A 23,481-nucleotide genomic window follows, 5' to 3' on the forward strand; every position below is an offset into this window, starting at 1 on the left:
ACAACAACCGGCGTCAACCATAGTCATACCAATTTGAACTTATAAGAAACAACACTAAGAGTCTACCTCTAAGATGAATAAATCCCAATACCGTTACCATCCTCCTTTCCCTGTCTCTCCATTTCTTCCTTTCCCCCCTGACCTCTCCCCTTCCCTCCATCCCTCCCACTGTTATTTTTGAGATGATCAACTATGTATAATTTATCTGTATTCTGTTTGAATCTTGTAAACCAATATGATGGCTAAACCGAATGACGGTATATAAAACTGTACAAATAAATAAATAAATATTATTTTTGCTAATAAAGAGAATCGGCAGTGAAACTAGAGGGACTGTGTTGGTTTGTACTTTATTTTTTTTCTACGAAAGCTCATGTCATGCAGAAGATAACTGTGACATTAGTCAAGACTACAGCTATATGAGATTTTTGAGATTCTGCCAGTTTTTGCTTACTGCTAATGCAGGCCCAGATTTAGGCAGAGGCAATTGCCTTTGGAATCCCAAATTTTGATAGGCATTGGAACTTTGCCAACGCTACCATCCTCCGAGGCTGCAAACCTTTCTTGCTGCAGCGAGAACTTCCCCCAAATAAACATGGACCCCCTTTGCATCGGCATGACCCCCCTGACCCAGTGTCTATAGGTTCCTAAATTGTAAATCTGCTGTGCTAATACTAAAGACCTTATGAAAGAGGAAGTGGTGTGCAGTGGGTCCGTGTGCACATGGGAAGAAGTAGGAGCAATATTGGCACCAGCGCGGGCCCAGTAGCAAGAAGAGGAGTAGCCAGTAGTCAGGAACAGGAGGCAAAGCAGCAACAGCCTCCTCGGCTGATGAGACTCTTCCTCTTTTGTGGGGTTACAGGACCTGGAGGAGAATGAGGCTGCTGCTGCTGCTGTCACTTGTGCTTCCCGGGGGAAAGTGAATGACTAAGAGATCACTTGTGAGAGAGTGCGTGTACATGTGATACAGCTCGTCTGTGGGTGTTTGTGTGTGTGATTGAGCATGAGAGACAGAGGAGAATGTTTATGAGCAAAAATCCTCCTCCTTTCCTCCTAATTCTCGCCATTCTCAGGGCATCTGAAAATAAAAAATTCCCAAGAATGAAAAAACAGGGGATTTTTTTTTTTAATCGTTATTAATTTAATTATTGGATGTTTGTGTCTGCTGTTTTGAAATATTTTATTGGAGTCTGAAAAATTGTTGAGTTTTTAATTATTGGATATTCTGTTCAACTGTTGTGAAATATTTTTAGTTTTATTGGTATGGTTTTACTACTATTGAATTTATATTTCCTGATTTTTTTTATTTTTTATGAGCAATGGTAATGTTTCTGTATTTGCATTGTTGCACTTCATAGAGTCTGGCTTGTTGTGGCTTCCAGTTCAATTTTTGTCAGCATATTTTCTATTTATATTTTATAGCCTCTTTATTCTGTATTAGGTAAGTGTCTGGCTGTGTTCTGCATATTTATTTATTTATTTATTTATTTATTTATTTATTTTTAACTTTTATATACCGACATTCTTGCATTAAATGCAAATCATGCCGGTTTACAGTGAAACAGAAAAAGCAGGAAAAAATTCCTTAGTCGAATACAATGAAACAGCTTAGTTAACAAAGGAAACATAAATATAAATTTTTACATATGCACAAAGGTTTGCATATGTGACCGAGGTGAGGTTTTCTGCTAGCATGTAGGGATCTATAGCAGCCTGGCTTGTTTCTGCTGTCCTAACAGGAGGGGTATTGGTATTTTAGGGCCTGGTGTAATATTTGCACTGTTGCTTTTCATATGTAGGATTTCTTACTGTTTGAGTGCTGTTTTATTATGGGAGATTTACTATATTGTAATTGTATTTCATTTACTCATGGCTTTCTGAGGGCCAAGCACACTCTCAATATATGTTACAATAGGCCAAATACCATATAGGTTTTAAATTGATCTTTTTTTTTTTTTTTTGTTACCTTTTTTGCAGACTTTTCTGTATAAGCCCACCCATCACTATGAGTAGGGATTTACTGATTCTTAGGTACATTACAACAGCTTGAAAAAAATTTTTTTTAAACTTTTGCTCTGGGAGAGTACTTTTACCTTACCCTTATGTCATTCTTAACAATAAAAGTAATACTTAAGGCTTTCTTTTAGTTTAGCTGTGGATTGAGGTGAATGTGTCACAAATGTGAGTGATGTCCATTAGGTGTATCACGATGGGAAAAAGGTTGAGAACCATTGTTCTAAGCTGGGAATGGGCAAACTTTTTTGTGCTGGGGCCACATTACAAGTTCTCATCTGCAACAGGGGCCGAGGCACCCACTTGGAGCTTCTTAAACGAGGTGGGGTGTTCCCTTTTGAGCTCAAGAGAAGAAATACTAAAAATAAATGCACACATCTTACTGATATTTTCTTACACCTTTATTTTTCTCTAGCCTCTCTTCTTCCTTTGTGCCCCACCCCCCTTCCCTCTTGTTCCACCTGTGCCACTGTCTCTCTCCCCACCCCCCCCAAAAAAAATCAGGTTATTTTCCAGACTTCACTAAGTATAAAAAAAGGGTTCTTTCTAGCTTGGAAAGGTGAGGTTTAACTTGCTGTGTCTGTCTCCCCCCATTCCCTTAGGGGTAGATTTTCAAAAAAAGCGAATAGGCGTACTTTTGCTGGCGCATCAGGCACAAGCAAAAGTACGCTGGATTTTAGTAGATACGCGCGGAGCGCGTATCCGCTAAAATCCTGGATCGGCGCGCGCAAGGCTATGAATTCTGTATAGCTGGCGCGCGCCGAGCCGCGCAGCCTACCCCCATTCCCTCCGAGGCCGCTCCGAAATCGGAGCGGCCTCGGAGGGAACTTCCTTTTGCCTTCCCCACCTACCCGGCCCTGTCTAAGCCCCCCCCCTTACCTTTGTCGGGGGATTTACGCCTCCCTCTGGGAGGCGTAAATCCCCGCGCACCAGCGGGCCGCTAGCGCGCCGGGACGCGACCACGCCCCCGGGCCGCAACCACGCCCCCGGGCCCGCCCCCTAAACGCCACGACGACCGGGCCCGCCCCCCGACACGCCCCCCTCGGAGAACCCCGGGACTTACGCAAGTCCCGGGGTCTGCGCGCGCCGGTGAGCCTATGTAAAATAGGCTCACCGGCGCGCAGGGCCCTGCTCGCCAAAATCCGCCCAAAACCGGGCGGATTTACGCGAGCAGGGCCCTGCGCACCGGGAAGCCTATTTTACATAGGCCTACCGGTGAGCGCAGAGCCCCGGGACTCGCGTAAGTCCCGGGGTTTTCGGAGGGGGCGTGTCGGGGGCATGTCGGGGGGCGGGCCTGAACCGCGCGGCGTTTTCGGGGCGTGTCGGGAGCGTTCCGGGGGCGGGCCCGGGGGCGTGGCCGCACCCTCTGGACCCGCCCCCAGGTCGCGTCCCGGCGCGCAGGAGGCCCGCTGATGCGCGGGGATTTACGCCTCCCACAGGGAGGCGTAAATCCCCCGACAAAGGTAAGGGGGGGGTTTAGACAGGGCCGGGCGGTTGGGTTAGGTAGGGGAAGGGAGGGGAAGGTGAGGGGAGGGCAAAGGAAAGTTCCCTCCGAGGCCGCTCCGATTTCGGAGCGGCCTTGGAGGGAACGGGGGTAGGCTGCGCGGCTTGGCGCGCGCCGGCTATACGAAATCGATAGCCTTGCGCGCGCCGATCCAGGATTTTAGCGGATACGTGCGGCTCCGCGCGTATCTACTAAAATCCAGCGTACTTTTGTTTGCGCCTGGAGCGCAAACAAAAGTAGGCTATTCGCGCTCGTTTTAAAATCCGCCCCTTAGTGTTTGCAGCAGCTCCAGCTCCAAACTATGGTGTGCAGCTACTTGCAGGCTGCCTCCTACCCCTATAATCTCAGGATTGGAGCGAGAGCAGACTCCAGGCTACCTTCAGAGCTGAAAATACAGCGTCCCATTCAGCAAGCTGCAGGTATTAAGCACAAGGAGGCTTCTGCTGCCTCTGATATGCTTACACAGAAAACGTCCCAACTGAAAGTCATGTCTCTGTGCACCTTTGCTCTGAAAACCTGCTTGCTTACATGCCTGACGTCATCATTGAAGGCCTGACTTCACGCTTTTCAGCACATCAAGGCAACTCTGGCCTTCGATGAGGACGTCAAGCATTTGGGCAGGCAGATCAGCTTTGGTGGACCGCCCCTAATACAGCTTTGTTGAAGTAGGAGGGCTGGAAGATGTTGAGGAGCCCACTTTCACATACACACCAGCACCCTCCCCCTCTCACTTACACACCACACACATAAACAAGTATCCTCTCCGTCTCACTTACACACAACAAGAAAAAAAAAAAGGAAAAGAGAATTTCTCTGCAGAAAGTATTTTTTGTGTGCAAAGTCATATTTTATACACAGGAAACGTGATTCGAACACATAAAACATGTTTTCCGAGCAGAAAAAACGTGCATTATTTTTATACACGCTAAGCATTTTCTTTATATCCATTTTCCAACTCCCAATGCATTAGCAAACCATTAGTTTATTGCATCGAGACTTGCAACGCCTACTGTTTATTAACAGCTCGCGCTTCAACCGCCCCAAGACAAGCGCAAAAAGCAAGCACACCCGTCGGAAAAACTGGCAAACTCCGCCCACTGCCTTCTCCCAACTCCCGCACGGCAAACGAAACGCCTCCACTTTTCTTAAATCGAAGGTGCCGAAAACGGAAGCACTTTGTCCCAAATCGGGACCCGTAGCAACTAGAAGTCGTGCTTTCAAGTAAGCGGGCCTCCAATCCCCGTAGCGACCAGGCTATAGCTTGTACCACGGCGTTAGGCCTTGCCCAAGAGGAGGATGTTTGTGGAACTGAATCATTTATTGAACAGTAGCCCGGACAAGTTGCGGCAGGTAGGAGAGGCTTTGGGGACCCTCAGATCAGCGGGAGTCTCGATATAAAAAAAACCCCAACGAGGTTCGGGGAGATAAAGCGAGCAGTACCTGCTCAGGATTATTGCCGACTGGAAAAGAAGCCAGACTTTCCTAGCAAAGGAAGCGCGAATGTGTTAGAAGTTAGATTTTTTTTTCTTTTTTAATATTGACAGTGTGAAGGTTTCTGCTTCAACGCGTATTTTTTATTTTGGTTATTTGTTGAAGTTTTTATTACCGAGCTGGTCATGACATCTTGTCATGTAGTGCATTCTGGGTATGACGTCAGTCTGACCCGTGACGTCACAAGAATTGAAGGCGATGGGGAAGGGGCAAAGTGATATCCAGAGGCCAATGTAGAACACAGACTAAGTGATCATAAACTAGAAATAAAAAAAACTGCGGACAAAACTTGAATCGGAAACCTTAAGAAGCCAGCCTCTGTAGGCAGTGCAGCACAGGAGAAATAGGAACAGAAATGCATTTCTTACTCTACTTTGCAAAATATAGAGATATTAGAGGTTCAGGTTTCACAAAGAGAAAATCAAAGATTTCCCACAAAAGAATGAGAAGAAAAAACTTTGTATAATTTATTTATTATTTATTTATTTATGTATTTATAGATTTTTTCTATACCGGGGTACGTAAATAACATCACCTCGGTTTACATTCAAACAGTAATTCAGCATTGCGCTTTACAATATAACAAGGAAACTAAACAAAAAACAATACAGTATATAACTTTATATTAATAGAATATCAGCAATATATGAGAGATTGTGGCAGTTAGGAAGAGTAGTTGAGGATTCAGATCATTGATAGTAGGCTTTTTTAAATAGCCAGGTTTTAAGGTTTTGTTTAAATTTTTTGTAACAGAGTTCCTGGCGTAATTCAGAGGGCATGGTGTTCCATATTGTTGATCCAGCAATGATGAAAGATCGATCTTTTGTGCTAGAGAGTTTAGTCAGATTGGGTGCTGGGATATTTAGTTTGGCTAAATTCTGGAATCTCGTTGGGCGAATTGAATTGTAGTTCATCTGTAAACCAGAGCATTTCTCTGTTTTGAATGGCTTTGTGTATCAGCGACATAGATTTATAAATTATCCTGTAAGCCACAGGAAGCCAGTGCAAAGACTGAAGAGCTGGAGTGATGTGATCATGGCGGCTTGTGTCGGTGATAATGCGGGCAGCTGCATTTTGCAGCATTTGCAAAGGTTGAATGGTGGCTTTGGGTAGACCCAGTAACAGAGCATTGTAGTAATCAATCTTTGATAAAATAGTTGCTTGTAAAACTGTGCGGAAATCATATTGGTATAATAGAGATTTAATCCGTTTAAGCGTAAATAGCTTAAAGAAACCATTTTTTACCGTATCCGCGATGAATTTTTTAAATGTGAGATTGCTGTCAATGATGATACCAAGGCTGCGTACTTGTTGTGAAATAGTGGAGTTGTTTTGAGCAATATCAGAGTTGATCAGTATTGTATTTTTTGGAGGTGAAATTATGATAAGTTCAGTTTTATTGGTATTTATAGCCAATTGGTTGTCTGTGAGGATAGTTTTAATTTCTAATAAAGCTACCTTCCAGGTATTCAGTGCATTTGTGATTGTGCTGGTTATAGGTATGAGTATTTGAACATCATCTGCGTAGATGAAGTGTTGAAGACCCAATTTAGAGAGTAGCCGGCATAGCGGTGTAAGGTAAACATTGAACAATGTGGAGGAGAGAGAAGATCCTTGGGGGACTCCTTGAGAGAGGTTTCTTGGCTTGGATTCACTTCGTCCACATCTAACGCTGTATGTTGTATTGCTCAGGAATGACTGAAACCATAGTAAAGCCGATCCCGAGATACCTATTTCAGAAAGACGGGTAATAAGAGTGTTGTGGTTTACCGTGTCGAAAGCCGCTGATATATCAAGAAGGGCGATGAGGTATGATTTGCCAGCATCTAAAGCTTTTAGTAGCACCTCAGAAAGAGATATCAAAAGTGTTTCCGTGCTGTGGTACTTTCTGAACCCATATTGAGATGGAAAGAGTATTTGATGATCATCTAAATAATCAGATAGTTGTTTGTTGATGACTCTTTCCATAATCTTTGAGAGGAAGGGAAGGTTTGATACTGGACGAAAGTTTGCTGGATCAGATGAATCTAGGTTAGATTTTTTTATCATTGGAGTAATGATAGCATGTTTAAGTATAGAAGGAACTATGCCTGTGGTGATGGATTTGTTAAGAATCTTTGCAATAGGTTTTGCTATTGTAGAACATATTGTGAGAAGAGTCTTAGTAGGTAATATGTCGGTGGGGTGGAAAGCTGGTTTCATTTTCTTTAGAATTGACTCAACTTCAATACCAGTAGTAATCTCAAGATTAGATAGCTTTGTTTCAAATTTATCTTGAGTGGCTGATGTAGCTTGGTTGGTGTGTAAAGGAGCAGGAAATGAATTAAATCGCGTTAAAATAGAATGTATTTTGTTATAAAAGAATGTAGCTAGTTCCTCACATTTTGAATCATCATTGTTGTTTAAATTGTTGTGAGTTGGAGCAGTAACAAGGCTTTTGACATATTGGAAAAGTGCTTGAGGGTTGAATTGATATTGATGAATTCTGGAAGCATAAAAATCTTTTTTTGTTTTGTCGGTGGCTTGGCGATATTTGTGTAGTAATGATTTGAATTTTAATAAAGTCGTGGAATTTTGGTTTCTGCGCCATTCTTTTTCTGTCTTACGTAGCTCCGTTTTCATAGCTTTAAGTTCGGGAGTATACCAAGGTTTTTTCCTTATTATTTTTTTGGAATTGATTTCCTTGGATTGAATAGGACAGAGTTTCTCTGCTATGTTACTAGTAATTTTAAACCAAGAAGAGGTAGCTGTTTCAGCATCTGTGAGATCTAAATTTTTGAGATCTTCTGATATCACATTATTAATTTCATCTGTTTGACCTTGTTTTCGGAAGTAGATGGTTTTTTTGCTGTGAACATTAGATGGTAATTGTTTTATTGTACAGCAGGTGTCTATCCGAAAGTGGTCCGACCAAGGAATGGGAGTGCAGAGGGGAGGTTTTGTATCAATATGGGAGTTAGTAAACATGACATCAAGGGTATGACCAGCTTTATGAGTCGGGTTAGTCACAGCTTGTTGAAAGCCTAGAGCATTAAGAGAGGTCAGTAAAGTTTCACAGGCTGGGGTTAGAGGGATGCGATCAAAGTGTAGGTTCAAATCCCCCAGAATAATTGTTGGGAGGTGAATATCAAGGTTTTTGATAATAAATTCAGTTAGTAGAGATGGGTTATTCTCAAGTATGCTGGGGGGGGGAGTAGATCAGGCAGATTTGAAGATCCTTAGATTTGAAAAGGCCAGTCTCCATTTTGGAGGAAGGGGAAGTAGTTTGAACTGTAAGGTTAAATTTTTTTTTGGCAGCCAGGAGAATACCTCCACCTTTCTTTTTGATCCTTGGAATGGAGAAAACATTGTAAGTGTCAGTGGGAAGTTGATTTATTATGGCTGTGTCAGTGTCTTTTAGCCATGATTCAGTGATCGCACATATATCTGGCTTTTCATCTGTGAGGATATCGTTTAGTAGGGTGATCTTTTTTAGAAGAGATTGTGTATTTAATAGAAGGATGGAGAAAGTTATTAGACCTAACATTTGAGTGATAGGTGCTACCATAATAGGTGTTAATGTTCTGGTTAATGAGGAGTGTTGGAGAAATCTAGCCGGTTTATAATTCACGTTGAAGTGTTTGATAGTGGGAATGTGGCGAGATAACATTTCTGATTGGTGCATTATTTAATGGTACTGAGTGAATAGGCGAGAAGTAGGGGCAAGCTCTTTTATTGCTGTAGGTCCAGAAATTGAAAGACTTTAGACGAGCAGGAAGTCTTTGATAGCAGCGTGGTCAGATAAGGAAAGCCACTGGAGAAAGGAGGAGAAGAAAAAATAGTAGTCCTGAAGTTAGTCAGTAGGTTAGGGATTTGGGTCAAAGTGAAGCTTGCTGGAGTGTGTCTGTGGTTGAGAGGGTACCGAGTGACTGAAGAGGTGATATAATTGTGAAATTAGAGTTATGAGCCAAAAAAAAAACAAACAGAAAGGATTTTTTTTCTTTTCTCTTTTTCTCTTCCCTTTCCTCTCTCCATTCCTTCCTTTAGTATATTTTGTTTAAATTCTTCACAAACTCAGTGGCTGCACGAAGGGGCGCACAAAGGGGCCAGCCCCTTTGTCGCGCTCTTTCGGCGCGCGACGCAGGCGCGCGGCGCCAGCAGTTCAGGCAATTTAAGTAAAAATTCAGAGATTCAAATCTCCCTCTCTGCTTTTAATTGGCTAATAGTTGGTGATAATAATAATTGGTGGGAGACTTGATGGGCCCTGCGGTCTTTATCTGGATTCATATTCTGTGTTTCTGTGATGATTGCATGCTATCAAGGAAGGCATTTCTGTATTTAAGCCACTTCATTTAATTTGCTGAGTGATGGCCATAGTATGTATTTATTTATTTATTTTAAGTTTTTCTATACCGGCATTCGCGATGAATATCACATCATGTCGGTTTACAATTAACATGGAGAGGGAACAAAAACAGATAATAAATAATAATGATAATGATAATAATGGTAAACATCAAACAAGTGAAGGTTAAGGATTGCAGTTACATTAAAACAAGGGAGTTATACAACTTGGAACAGAGAAAAGAAGTTAGGGTTTTAACAGAGTGAACATATATGTACATAGCAGCATTTGTTATTAATTACCATATTAAGGCAGAGTCTAAGCGATTAGTTAATGATTACTAGTGGTTCAGTTTAGGTCCGGAAAGGCTTTCATAAATAACCACGTTTTGAGTTTTTTCTTAAATGTAGGAAGGCAGGGTTCTTGTCGCAAATCTGGTGGGATGGAGTTCCACAGTGTAGGTCCTGCAGTGGAGAAAGCCCTGTCTCTGGCGGTTATGTGCCGTGTGGTACTTGTAGGGATTCTCTGTAGGACTCTCTGATTGGTCTGTAGGAGGTATATTTTTTGAGTGGAATTTGAAGGTTAAGCGGAGAGAGTTGATGGATGGCTTTGTAAATAGTGGTTATGGACTTATATATGATTCTGTAGTGAATTGGCAGCCAGTGCAGGTCTTTGAGGATTGGTGATATGTGGTCTCTTCTCCGTGTGTTTGTTAATATTCTCGCTGCCATGTTTTGAACCATCTGAAGGCGTTTGGTGTGAGATGATGGAAGACCTAATAGTATAGAGTTGCAGTAATCTAGTTTAGCAAAGATTATTGACTGTAAAATAGTTTTATTTTACATTATAATAGTATTTTAAAATAGTAGTATTTTACATTCAAATCAAATGTGGGCTCATATTTTTGTTGCCTGTGCCAAAAGTGAATGATTTTCTAAAACTTTGGATCAGGCTTTATGATGTAAACAGATCACCCTGTGAATTGGAAGCTGGGCTTTAAACTTGCACTTGATAGTGTATTCCAACAGATCTAGATTTGGGTTTTGAATTCTTTTCATTTTGTGCTGTATCTTGTGAGGTGTTTTTTTCCTGTCACTTCAGAATGATTTTCAGAAGTCTAGGGATTGCCTGTGCTCCAGCAAAGCAAAGTTCCACCTGTCCTTTGTAAAATCATTGTTGTCTTCATTGTTTGTTTATGACACACTTTTCTAGTCAAATTCAAATAGAATGCTAGGAACGATTAGGAGAAGAATGGAGGATAAAACAGAGAATATCATAATGCCTCTGTGTCACTCCATGTTTCAACTGCATCTTGAATATCGTGTGCAGTTCTGATCACCGCCATCTCAAAAAAGATATAGGAGAATTTGAGGAGGTTTAGAGATGGGCAACCAAAATGATAAAGGAGATGAACGATTCCCCTGTGAGGAAGGGCTAAATAGGTTAGGGGTTTTCAGCTTGGAGAAGAGTCGGCTGAGGGGAGAAATGATAGAGGCCTATAAAATGAGTGGAATGGCATGGTTAAATGCAAATCAATTGTTTACTTTTTCAATAAGTGCAAAGATTAGGGAGCATGCTATAAAGTTACTAAGTAGTACATTTAAAATGGGAGACAATTATTTTTTTTTACTCAAGCTCTATAATTTGTTGCCAGAGAATGTGGTGGAAGCTGTTAGTATAGCTGGATTTAAAAATGGTTTGGACAAGCTCCTGGAGGAAAAGTCCAAAAATCATTATTAAGGTGGACATTTATTTATTCACTTTATTTAATAATTTTTATATACTGACTTTTCATGCAAGCATATCAAATCGGTTTATAGTAGTTAGCAATTAATCATTTAAAATTATTTGCATTTCCAAAGAAGAAAGAAGTAAATACGTTATTTCATAATATAATTAACATATCAAACTAAATAGTATGCTAAATAATCAAAATTTAAACACTTGCAGGCCGGTGGAGTGCAGTGTTAACCCGCATTTTGACGCGCATTTTCGATGCGCTAGCTTTACCCCTTATTCAGTAAGGGGTAATACGCGTCGAAAATGCGCGTCCAACCCCCTCCCCCAAACTAATAGTGCCCGCAACATACAAATGCATGTTGATGGCCCTAATAGTTATTCCCGCGTGATACAGAAAGTAAAATGTGCAGCCAAGCCGCACATTTTACTTTCAGAAATTAACACCTGCTTTTCTGTGCACCCTCCGACTTAATATCATGGTGATATTAAGTCGGAGGCCCCAAAAGTAAAAAAAATAAAAATAAAAAATTGGCCTGCGGCCCGCAGGTCGGAGGACGGACGCTCAATTATGCCAGCGTCCGTTTTCCAAACCCGTGGCTGTCAGCGGGTTTGAGAACTGACGCCGGCAAAATTGAGCGTCGACTGGAGAGAGCGGGCACTCGCCAGCTCTCCCGTGCGTTTTTCTGAATCAGCCTGTCGGAGAGGTAGTATAGTTAGGGTAGAGATAGTATAATAAAAATATACATTACCTTGGTATTAAATCAGAAGTGTAAGATAATTATGCTAACAGCTCTTGGTTGGCTTTTTTAAAAAGCCAAGTTTTAATCCCCTTTTTAAATAATTTGATGTCAGCTTCTAGTCGTAATTCTTGAGGGATAGAGTTCCATAGAAGGGGTCCAGCAATAGAGAGAGATCTCTCTCTTACATTATTTAGGTGGGCAATTTTGGGGGAAGGAATTGGTAGCATCCCTGTTCCGGTTGATCTGGTGGTTCTTGAGGGAGTGTGGAAGTGAAGTGAAGAGGTTAGCCATTCAATTTTTTCATTGTAGAGGGTTTTGTGTATTAGTGATAAGATTTTATGCTGGGCCCTGTATTTGACCGGCAGCCAATGAAGTTCTTTTAATATTGGGGTGATATGTTCAGATCTTCTAGTACCTGTCAAGAGTCTAGCTGCAGAGTTCTGCAGAAGTTGCAATGGTCTTGTTATATTTGCGGGAAGACCTAAGAATAGTGAGTTACAGTAGTCTAATCTTAAGTGCCTGTAAGACAGTTCTAAAGTCTTTAGGGAATAAAGACTTTGGTAAATCCACTGCTTATTCCTGAGATAAGCAGCACGAAATCTATCAACCTTTTGGGATCCTGCCAGGCACTTGTGAACTTGATTGGATATATGATACTGGGCTTGATGGTCCTTTGTCTGACCCTCCTTATATTCTTATGCTTCTGTAAATGTTGCAAAAATAAGAATACTATTATAGTGTGTATAAAATAGGGAGAAGCAGCATCAAAGAAAATGTTAGAATCACAAAGTAATCATTGGGTGGATAACCTGCAAGCATGCTCAATTAGCCATGCTGTCCGGGCATCATGGGGCGGAGCTATCTCTAAGCTCGAAGAGCTTTCCGTTTGTGCTGCTGTGCAGTTCTTTGAATGAATCTTCTCAGTTTCATTTTTTCCGTGGTCTGCACAGACGCGTAAAGTAGCTCTCATAACTTTCTTCTCAAAAAAAAAAAAGCACTTTTAAGTGCTACGATGCTGAATAAGTACTGCCAGTGCGATAAAATTATGGCCATGACCGATGGTCACAACTACTGTTACCTGTGCCTCGGTCCCGAACATGATCAAGCAGCCTGTAAAGACTGTGGGAGAATGTCTCCCTGAGCCTAACGGCAAAGAGCCGCAAAAATTTCAAAATTAAGGTAGGAGATAACAGGATCCTATGCCCCCTCTCCCAGGGAAGGGAGATCTATACAATCCTCTCCAAGACTGAAAACTCAACACTTCGACCCAGTAAGGTGAGCTTCATCAGCGGGATCTGAGGGGAAAAGAAAACAGGCTGTTAAAACATGAAAATTGACGAATGAAAAAAATTTTACCGCGTCAACACGTTTGAAGACGACACAATTCAAGGCATCAGAAAGGCCAACAGTGTTGAAATCAACGCAACAGAAAGCATCAGAACAATCGCCACAAATTGGATCTTCGGACAAATTGATGCAAGCCAAGACGTCCGAGAAATTGGCGCATGCAGAAGCATCAAGAAAATTGACGCATAATGCGTTGAAACTGATGCAAGTAAAAATATCGATTACATCAGTGCAGGTCATAGCGTTGCACAAATCGATACACGCTAAGACGTTGCATGAAGCAACGCACACAAAGTCCTGTATCCATCAAAAACAGATCAGTGAGTCAGAGACAACACATCATAAAACATCAGAAAAGTCAACTCAATTAAAGGTGTCCTCACCTTGGTCTAAGTCTTCTGAATGCGACACTCCAATAATCCTCAAAGGTATTTCAAAATGTATTATTTGACCAGAACATTTTCATCAGAGTTGCATTAGATCACCTAGGTCTTTATTGTAGCTATCTGATCAAGAATTAGACCAAGACTCTCTGGTCGAAGTAACCTCCTCTCCAGACTCAACTCATTCAGACGGGGACCTTTCTTTAGGAAATCATAGTCGTTCCTCTTTTCTTCAGACCTGATATCCCAATAAATGAATCTCCAACGCCCAGACCTGGAGCACCACAGAAAATATTGTCAGGGCAGTGCTTCCCCCACCTAAAATGAAGATCTGCAAGACTCAGCCATCGCCGGGTTCTGCCTCACTGGCCTTGCCCCACAAGGCTAAGAGGAGACATGTCCAAGGGGCAGATACATCTGCGGAGGAGACTATGTCCCAAATCACCTCCAATTGAAATCCTTTGTCAACCTGCCTTCTCAGCAAATATCTGTTTCCCCCTCACTCTCCAGTTCCGTCCAGATGGAACCGTTCTCCTCATTCGGAACACCCTCTGTCACCTGCAATTGCACAGCTCAGTCCACAAGATACAGACAGTCCTCCTTTACCAGATGTCCTCATCAGGAAGCTTGACAGGCAACACTTCAGGCCCACCAGAAGAACTACCTCACCCCCAGGAAGATTTATCCTACTCAAAATTTGTAGTGAAGGTGGGAACATTATTGAAAGTGGAGACCCACAAGATTCCCGATCCAAGAACGGAAACAATGGGTATCTTAAAAATCTTGTAGGTTCCATCAGAGCCAACTGCTCTTCCTTCACATGCACTATTGGATTCTGTCATGGATAAGGTGTGGGAATCCTGCCACACCATAGTAACAGCATTCAGGAAATTAGACCTAAAATACAGGATGCAGAAATCTACTCATTACAGCACAATCCAAATTCTACATGTCTCAGTGGTAGTTGAATCAGCCATGAAAAAGGCAAAGAAAACAAGACTACATTCAAACATGCCCTCAGGGAAAGACAATATGTTGCTGGACAAAGGGTGTTTCAAAGTTCAATGCTAAATGCCCGTATACAGCAACACCAATTTTACATAACACCTTTACGAATGTGTCCAAAACCTGAAACCATTCGTCTTGGTAACACTAGAGGACGCAGAAGCACCACAACTGTTGCTAGACCTACAAGAAGGTTTAAGACACCTGCTGAGAACTATTTACAAGGACTTTGACATATCAGCACAGTCTTTGGCAGCTTCCTTTGCAGCCATGTGCATGACTTGGCTTTGCCCCAGTGAAATACTTGAGGATGTTCATGAGAAATTAGCCAACTTGCCATGTCAAAGGTGATAACCTTTTTGGAGAGAAGCTGAGAGAAACAGTCTCTCAGATAAAAGAACTAAATGTGGCGATACAATAACTGACTTCACCCACTCACAGTCATTCTACTACCAAGTAATATTATTGTTATTATTTGTTATAATTGTGGGTGGATTCTTGGGCCGGTGGCAGATGACCACGTCCACGAGGGAAGATCCCGAGAGGGACCACCGGTCAGGCTCAGAGTTGGGAGACAGACACACACTAGTTCTTTTATTAAACTGTTTTAGAGAACCACCAAAGGTGGCCGTAGTGAGCTGGAAGAGCCCGGCTGGGCTGTAGTCCCTCAGGCACTGGAACAGCGATCCCAGGATGGCTGAGCTGTAGAGAAACTGAGATAGTGAGTAGGCAGAGTATACAGAGTTCAGGAACAGAACCTTGATGGTAACACTCACACAATAGTCTCTTGGAACAGCCCAGGAGCTGGAATGAAGTAGGCCCTCAAGGAGCGAGTACCTGGTTCCATGTGAAGCTCTGAGAGAGAGATGGGAACTCACTGGTGTTGTAGGCAGCGGTGACTTCCTGGCAGAAGTTATATTCAGTAGCAGATCCGGGAATGTGGGCCTTCGAGGAGCGAGTACCGGTTCCAGACTGCGACCTGAAAAGCAAGAGAGAGAGTGAGGCCCCCGAGGAGCAGGTACCCCTGGTAAAGTCCGAGGAGGCAGAGTAGCAAAGTAAGCGGAGATCGAATCTCATCCGCAGCTATACCTGGAGGCAGCTAGGTAAGAAACCCTTTGCTAACTCGATTAGCTAGCAAAACAAGAGACCTTAAATATCTGGCGATGATGACATCATCATCTCAGGGGGACGCCCCTGAGGTTCGCGCCAGAGCTGGTACTTGAGTCGGGGCCGCTCTGCGCGTGCGCCCTTAGGCCTCAGGAGAACATGGCGGAAGGCAGCTTCTAGCCGGTCCGGGGATGCCGAAGGAGGTCAGCAAAATGATGCTGCGGCAGCCAAACTTCCATCAACCAAAGAGGGAGTCGCCAAAGAGGTATGGTGGGCGGAGTGGAGACGTCGGGCAGCGACGGTCGCAACAACTATTCACAATAAAAAGAGGATACTACCAACATAGACTGTACAGGAACTACCAACCATATTACCATCCGTATAGGTCTCCCTCTTTCCAACAGCCAAGACCGCAAGGGCAACAACCTCAAAGAAACCGTCCAACAAGTCAAAGATCCCAAACACCGCAAGACACAACCTCAAAAACAACAGAGTTTTTGAAAGACAATTAGCCACAACTCCACTGCAGATCAGGGGCAGGATTTCATCTTTCTACCAAGCCTGGTCCAGAATCACAACTGATCAATGGGTCCTCAATATAATATTCCATGGGTACAGACTGGCGTTCACTCATCTCCCCCCTATTACCACATCATGTAGAACTCACGAGAATGCGTTCACATTCCCTTGCTTCATCAAGAGGTGAAAACTTGATAAACCATAGGGCAATCCATCCTCTTCCGGATTCTCAGTTCAATGAGGGCTAATATTCCCAATACTTCCTTATCTCCAAAACGTCGGTGGCGGGGAGGGTGTCTTTGTCCCATTCTAGTCTTGCATTCTCTCAACAAATTTGTCAAGAGACAAAAATTCAAAATGACCTCTTTGAAATCATTCTTCCCATTTCTACAACCCAGCGATTGGGTGTGCTCTCTGAACCTGAAAGATGCATATACTCACATTCCCAACCAAAAGGCTTATTGGTGATACCTTTGTTTCCGGGATGCGAATCAACAATATCGATACAAAGTACTCCTTTTTGGACTCTCATCTGCCCCGAGAGTCTTCACAAAGGGGTAGATTTTAAAAGAAGCGCGATCAGCCTACTTTTGCTTGCGCATCAGACTCAAGCAAAAGTACGCTGGATTTTAGTAGATACGCGCGGAGCCGCGCGTATCCACTAAAATCCCTGGATCGGCGCGCGCAAGGCTATTGATTTTGTATAGCCGGCGCGCGCCGAGCCGCGCTGCCTAACCCGTTCCCTCCAAGGCCGCCTCCGAAATCGGAGCGGCCTCGGAGGGAACTTTCCTTTGCCCTCCCCTCACCTTCCCCTCCCTTCCCCTACCTAACCCACCCGCCCGGCCCTGTCTAAACCCCCCCCTTACCTTTGTCGGGGGATTTACGCCTCCCGGAGGGAGACGTAAATCCCCGCGCGCCAGCGGGCCTCCTGCGCACCGGGCCGCGACCTGGGGGCGGGTACGGAGGGCGCGGCCACGCCCCCGGACCGCCCCGGGCCGTAGCCACGCCTCCGTACCCGCCCCCAAAACGCTCCCGACACGCCCCCGAAACGCCGCGACGACCGGGCCCGCCCCCCGACACGCCCCCCCTCCGAAAACCCCGGGACGTACGCGAGTCCCGGGGTCTGCGCGCGCCGGTAGGCCTATGTAAAATAGGCTTACCGGCGCGCAGGGCCCTGCTCGCGTAAATCCGGGCGGATTTACGCGAGCAGGGCTCTTAAAATCCGCCCCAAAATGTCTTGCAGTAGTTGTGGCGCACTTGCGAAAATGGAGAGTCTGAATTTTTCTGAATCTTGACGACTGGCTCATTGTTTCTCGAAACGCACAGACACTGCAGGACCTTTTGATGGAAACAATTCAGTGGTAAGAGGAGTTGGGATGGATCATAAACTATGAAAAATCCCACCTCCATCCTATCCAGACTCTTCAATTAATTGGAGCAAGGATTCACATGCTCAAATGCAGAATGTGCCTGCCCGACGACAGAGCCTAGATCCTACACTCTCAGTGCCTATTTTCTCAACATCAAACCTTTCCCACAGTACGCTGTGGGAAAGGTTTGATGTTAATGTTGATGTGAATCGGTTATTTACTCTTTCGGATAGTAGAAAGACTAGGGGGCACTCCATGAAGTTAGCATGGGGCACATTTAAAACTAATCGGAGAAAGTTCTTTTTCACTCAACGCACAATTAAACTCTGGAATTTGTTGCCAGAGGATGTGGTTAGTGCAGTTAGTATAGCTGAGTTTAAAAAAGGATTGGATAAGTTCTTGGAGGAGAAGTCCATTACCTGCTATTAAGTTCACCTAGAGAATAGCCACTGCCATTAGCAATGGTAACATGGAATAGACTTAGTTTTTGGGTACTTGCCAGGTTCTTGTGGCCTGGATTGGCCACTGTTGGAAGCAGGATGCTGGGCTTGATGGACCCTTGGTCTGACCCAGTATGGTATTTTCTTATGTTCTTACTCTTTCAGATAATAGAAAGACTAGGGGGCACTCCATGACGTTAGCATGTGGCACATTTAAAACTAATCGGAGAAAGTTCTTTTTCACTCAACGCACAATTAAACTCTGAAATTTGTTGCCAGAAGATGTGGTTAGTGCAGTTAGTATAGCTGTGTTTAAAAAAGATTTGATAAGTTCTTGGAGGAGAAGTTCATTACCTGCTATTAATTAAGTTGACTTAGATAATAACCACCGCTATTACTAGCAACGGAAACATGGAATAGACTTAGCTTTTGGGTACTTGCCAGGTTCTTATGGCCTGGATTGGCCACTGTTGGAAACAGGATGCTGGGCTTGATGGACTCTTGGTCTGACCCAGTATGGCATGTTCTTATGTTCTTAAGCTGTGTGCTAATCTTTTTGGGTCATATGGCAGCAGCAATACATGTGATCGCTCGTATCTGTCTCCACATGAGGCGATTGCAATAGGGACTAAAATATCAATGGAATCAACGCAAACAACCCCTGTTGAAGAGAATTTGCATAACAACCTCCATGAAAAGGGACATCTCCTGGTGGCTAATGTCTTCAGCATTGACAATAGGAGTGCTATTCAGAACTCCCCATCATCAATTAATAATCACGACAGATGCTTTAACAAAGGGCTCAGGAGCTCATCTTCTCTATCTAAAAATGCAGGGTTTATGGTCCCCAGCAGAACGCCAGTTCCAGATAAATATATTGGAATTTAGGGCAATAAAAAATCATTGAATACTTTCCAGCCAGCTCTTCAAGGGAAGTCCGTAATGAAACACACGGGTAACCAAGTAGCCATGTTCCATATAAACAAAGAAGGAGGGTCAGGTTCCAGGATTCTCTGCAAAGAAGCAGTACAGATCGTCGAATGGGCAGAGAAGAATGGAACAATCCTTCAGGCATCTTATCTGCCAGGACTGGCAAATACTAGGGCAGACAGACTCAGCAGAATCTTCCACCCACATGAATGGTCCCTGAACCAGGTGGTAGTGAAGGATCTTTTCAATCACTAGGGAATTCCATGCGTAGACATTTTCGTATCTGAGCACAGCATAAAGCTAAACACCTTTTGCTCGATTCTTCCCAGCAAATGAAGGATATCCCAAGATGCTTTTCTGATTCCATGGTCAAAAGGCCTATTGTACACCTATCCCCCAATTCCACTAATAACGCGCACGATTCAGAAATTCATATTGGACAAGGCAGACATGATACTTATCGCTCCAGCATGGCCAAGACATACGTAGCATGCTTAGCTAGTACATCTCTCCATTCAGCCACCGGTCTCTCTGGGAAGCAGCCTGCAGTTACTGATGCAGGAGAAGGGAAGTCTCATCCACCTGATGCGCTCCTCCCTCCAACTGACAGCATGGAGATTGAGCGGGAAGTCCTAGGACATTTCCAACTACTACTCCATATCACCGATGTGTTAATAGCGACCAGAAAACCATCCACCAGGAAGAATTACACCTTCAAGTGGAAAAGATGCTCAAATTTGTGCAACCAGCAGAGAATTAACCCTTTCACTTGCTCCCCAAAAGGTTTACTGACATACTTCCACTTTCTTTTTACCACAGGCTTAGCAGTCACTTCCATACGAATACATCTAAGTGCTATAGCGGCTTATCACACAACAGAAGGAAGTTCCTCAATTTCTTTTCATCCTCTGATTTCATGACTTATGAGGGGTTTACTACAGATTCACCCACCAGTATAAAAGCCACTCCTGGGGGAATTCTGTGCTACTGCGGAGTGCAGAATTGCCAAATTCTGTGCAGAAAATAGCAGAGGAGACCCCGGCATTCTGTGAACGGAGCGCGTCCCGCGGCACATGGGGGCCTTCCCTTTTCGCTGCGAACGGCGCACTGGACCTTCATCTTCGCCGCGAACGGAGCGCGTTCCGTGGCATGCCAGTGAGAGAGAGAGTGTGTGTGTGAGAGAGCAGGAGGGTGTGAGAGAGAGCATTGGGGGGGGGGGGATGCCGGTGAGAGAGAATGTGTGTTGGGGATGGTGAGAGAGAGCATGGGAGGGGGATGCCAGTGAGAGAGAATATGTTTGTGTGAGAGAGCATGGTTGGTAAGAGGGGAGGTGGGGAGGGGGAGAGAGAGCAGGAGGGTGTGAGAGCATGGGAGGAAAGAGAGGGTGGGTGGGTGGGGGGGATGCTTGAGTGTGGGTTTCAGAGAGAGGGAGCCTATATGAGGGGAGTGGGATGCCGGTGAGAGAGAATGTGTGTGTGAGAGAGGAGAGGGGGGTGTGGGGGAGGGTGAGAGACAGCTTGGTTGGTAAGAGGGGGAGTGGGGGGATGCTTGAGTGGGTTTCAGAGAGAGAGTCTATATTTATTTATAAGCTTTTAAATATATCGACATTCATGGGTACATCATGCTGGTTTACAATGTAACAGAAAGGCGGAAAATACATAAAACCAGGGAGGGGGAAGGGGGGTATGGGGAAGGGTGAGAGACAGCTTGGTTGGTAAGAGGGGGAAGTGGGGGGGATGCTTGAGTGTGGATTTCAGAGAAGGGAGCCTATATGAGGAGAGGGGTGTGGGGAAGGGGAGGGTGTGAGAGAGAGCAAGGGAGGTAAGAGAGGGGGGCTGGGGGGATGCTTGAGTGTGGGTTTCAGAGAGAGGGAGCCTATATGAGGAGATTGTGAAGGAGTGTGTATGTGTGTGAGAGATTGGGAGCTCGTGTGTATGTGAGGGTGCTAGCCTGTGTGAAGGGATTGTGTATGTGTGAGACAGAGCCTGTGTGAAGGGCTGCGTGAGAGAGAGAATAGGGGGTTATTTTCTAACCCTATCGCATGCGAAAAGGGACTTTTCACATGCGATAGCTAGATTGGGGCAGCGTCGGCACCGGAAGAGGAGGCGTCAGGGTGGATGCTGTGGAAATTTCGCTGGAGGCGATAAGGTAAGACCCCTTATTGCTGCCAGTAGCACACCCAATAGCACCACCTTTCACGTTGGTGCTATTGGGTGCAAAAGCTGGCAGCGATAACACCGCTGTGGTGCAATCGTTGCCGGCTTTCTCAGGCCCGCCCCCCCCCCCCCCCCCCCCGTTATCGCGCGATTCACAAACCAGTGCGATCTTAGAAAATCCAGGCCATGGGTAGCCTGTGTGAGGATGTATGTGAGAAAGGAAGCTTGTGTGGGTGTGTATGCAAGAGAGAGGGCCCTGTATGAGGGGATGTGTGTGCACGAGAGAGTGAGGGAGCCTATATGAGGATGTGTGTATGTGGAAGTGACACTCTTACAGTGAATTTCTAGGGAAATTCTGCTCAAAATATTTAAAATTCTGCAACTTTAAGTAATAACTTTTTTCTGTAATAATTTAAAATGTAATTACTTAAAGACTGTCATGTAAATTGTGTTATTTTGACCAATATAAAGTTTGCAGAATTTTCAGTTTTTGTGCGCAGAATTTTAAATTTTTTTGGCAGAATTCCCCCAGGAGTAAAAAGCCTCCTGTACCGTAAGACGTAAATATTGTCCTGGAAAATCTAATGGAAGCTCTCTTCAAATCCTTGGAGTCTGCATCCTTAAAATACCTCACTTGGAAGGTACTCTTCTCATTACAGTCACATCGGTTAGGCGAGTAAGTGAACTTCAAGCCCTAGTAATCAATTATCCATACCTTCAGTTCCACCATGATAAGGTCTTGTTGTGTACACATCTGTCCTTTTTACCAAAGGTGGTTTCAGCCTTCCACCTAAACCAGCCAATCTCATTGCCCACCTTCTTCCCTAAACTGCGTACAAATAAAAGACAAAAGGCACTTCAAACATTGGACTGTAAAAGGTCATTAGCATATTATCTCCATATGATCTCCAGTGGTCACACCTGACTAATTTTAGCTACTGTATATATCCATTGTATATTGCCTTAGTATAGAATCTGTTGTATATAAGCCATAGTTTAGAAATCACTGGATTCCAGTGGTCACACCTCTGACTTCCCAGTTAGTCAAATTATGCTGTATCGAGTTAACCATGACTTCCTTACCACTTTAATTTCTATATTTTCTTTTTCCCCTCCAAGTTACCCCCTCCCTGTTCATTGTAACTTTGTCTCTTTGTTGCGTTAACCAAGTTCTTTGTAAACCGATGTGATATTTTATATGAATGTCTGTATAGAAAAGTTCTTAATTAAATAAATTACTAAAGAAGAACTCAAGCAATTAGACATACATCCCAACTTTTTGTCTCTTTTAATCCAAATGACCCTGGGAGAGCAGTAAAGAAAAGGACATTATCAAATTGGATAACTCAATGTATCCAATTCTGCTACAGGTCACATTCAAAAGTACTTCATAATCCGATAAAAGCACATCAGGTCAGAGCTACAGTGACTTCATTAGCGCACCTGCATAATGTACCAATTCAAGAGATTTGCAAAGCAGTAATGTGGTTGTCTGTTCACACTTTCACATCCCATTACTGTCTGGATCAACAGCAGCGAACAGTGATTTGGGATTAGCAGTATTGCATCACGTCCAACAACAGTAATGGCTGACCACAAAGGACAGGTTGCTATCTATTTTTTATTTAATGTATTTAACATGTTTTGTATACTGTCATTCGGTTTTGCCATCATAACGGTTTACAGTAATCATAATAGGTGGACAGAGTAACATCAGGGTTTCTACAGAGAATATAATAGTTGAACGAGTTAGGTAACAATGGTAGAATTAACAGGGAGGGTGTTGGTTATTGTCTAATGGAAAAGTTCTTGAGCAGCGTATCGTGGGTTTCGTGGTTGTGCTGAGATTTCATGGGTGGACCAGATGGTATCTCTGTTTTCTTGGTGTTTTATTGGGTGGGAGTCTGTTGGTGTTGATGACTGAGTGCGTCTGAGAAGGCTCTGGTAAACAGCCAGGTTTTTAACTCTTTTTTAAAGGTTTTGGTGTCTGATTTAATTCTTAGATTGAAAGGTAAAGAGTTCCATAGAGATGGGCTGGCGATGGATATAGCTCTCTCACCAGTTGCTAATAGATGCGTGGTTTTTGCATGAGGGATTTTGAGGAGGCCTTTATTCATTGAGCAAAGGTTCCTTTTTGGAGCATGTAACTAGAGATAGTACAGTAACATGAGCAAACTTCTGCTTGGGGACTCCCAGACAGCATGGCTAAATAACCCTGCTTGTTGACAGAAAAAAGTAAGTTTGCTTACCATAAACGGTGTTTTCCATAGATAGCAGGATGATTTAGCTATGCGTTCCCTCTCAACTCCCTGGCAACCATATGATACATCCATACATCTGTTTAATGATTAACTGAGGAGATTCACTGGAAGAGTGCAGGTAGAGCCATGCAGATGCACAAATGGAAAGCTC

The 23,481-nt window shown here is 43.8% G+C and overlaps 1 protein-coding gene across 3 annotated transcripts in view; it reads left to right on the plus strand.

The window, feature by feature from the left end:
• Positions 1–4,645: 4,645 nt before the first annotated feature.
• ELP6 (elongator acetyltransferase complex subunit 6) overlaps positions 4,646–23,481 on the plus strand; it is a 65,468-nt gene continuing 46,632 nt past the window's right edge. Inside the window, exon 1 of one of the 3 annotated variants that reach the window (XM_029588195.1) lies at positions 4,646–4,867. In XM_029588195.1, coding sequence (XP_029444055.1) covers positions 4,814–4,867 — 54 coding nt within the window. In that variant the 5' untranslated portion in view covers positions 4,646–4,813. The remainder of the gene's footprint in view (positions 4,868–23,481) is intronic. The other 2 variants (XM_029588194.1, XM_029588192.1) reach the window with 2 other exon arrangements.

The sequence above is a fragment of the Rhinatrema bivittatum genome, chromosome 2 (assembly GCF_901001135.1).
Source record: "Rhinatrema bivittatum chromosome 2, aRhiBiv1.1, whole genome shotgun sequence".
Lineage (NCBI taxonomy): Eukaryota > Metazoa > Chordata > Amphibia > Gymnophiona > Rhinatrematidae > Rhinatrema > Rhinatrema bivittatum.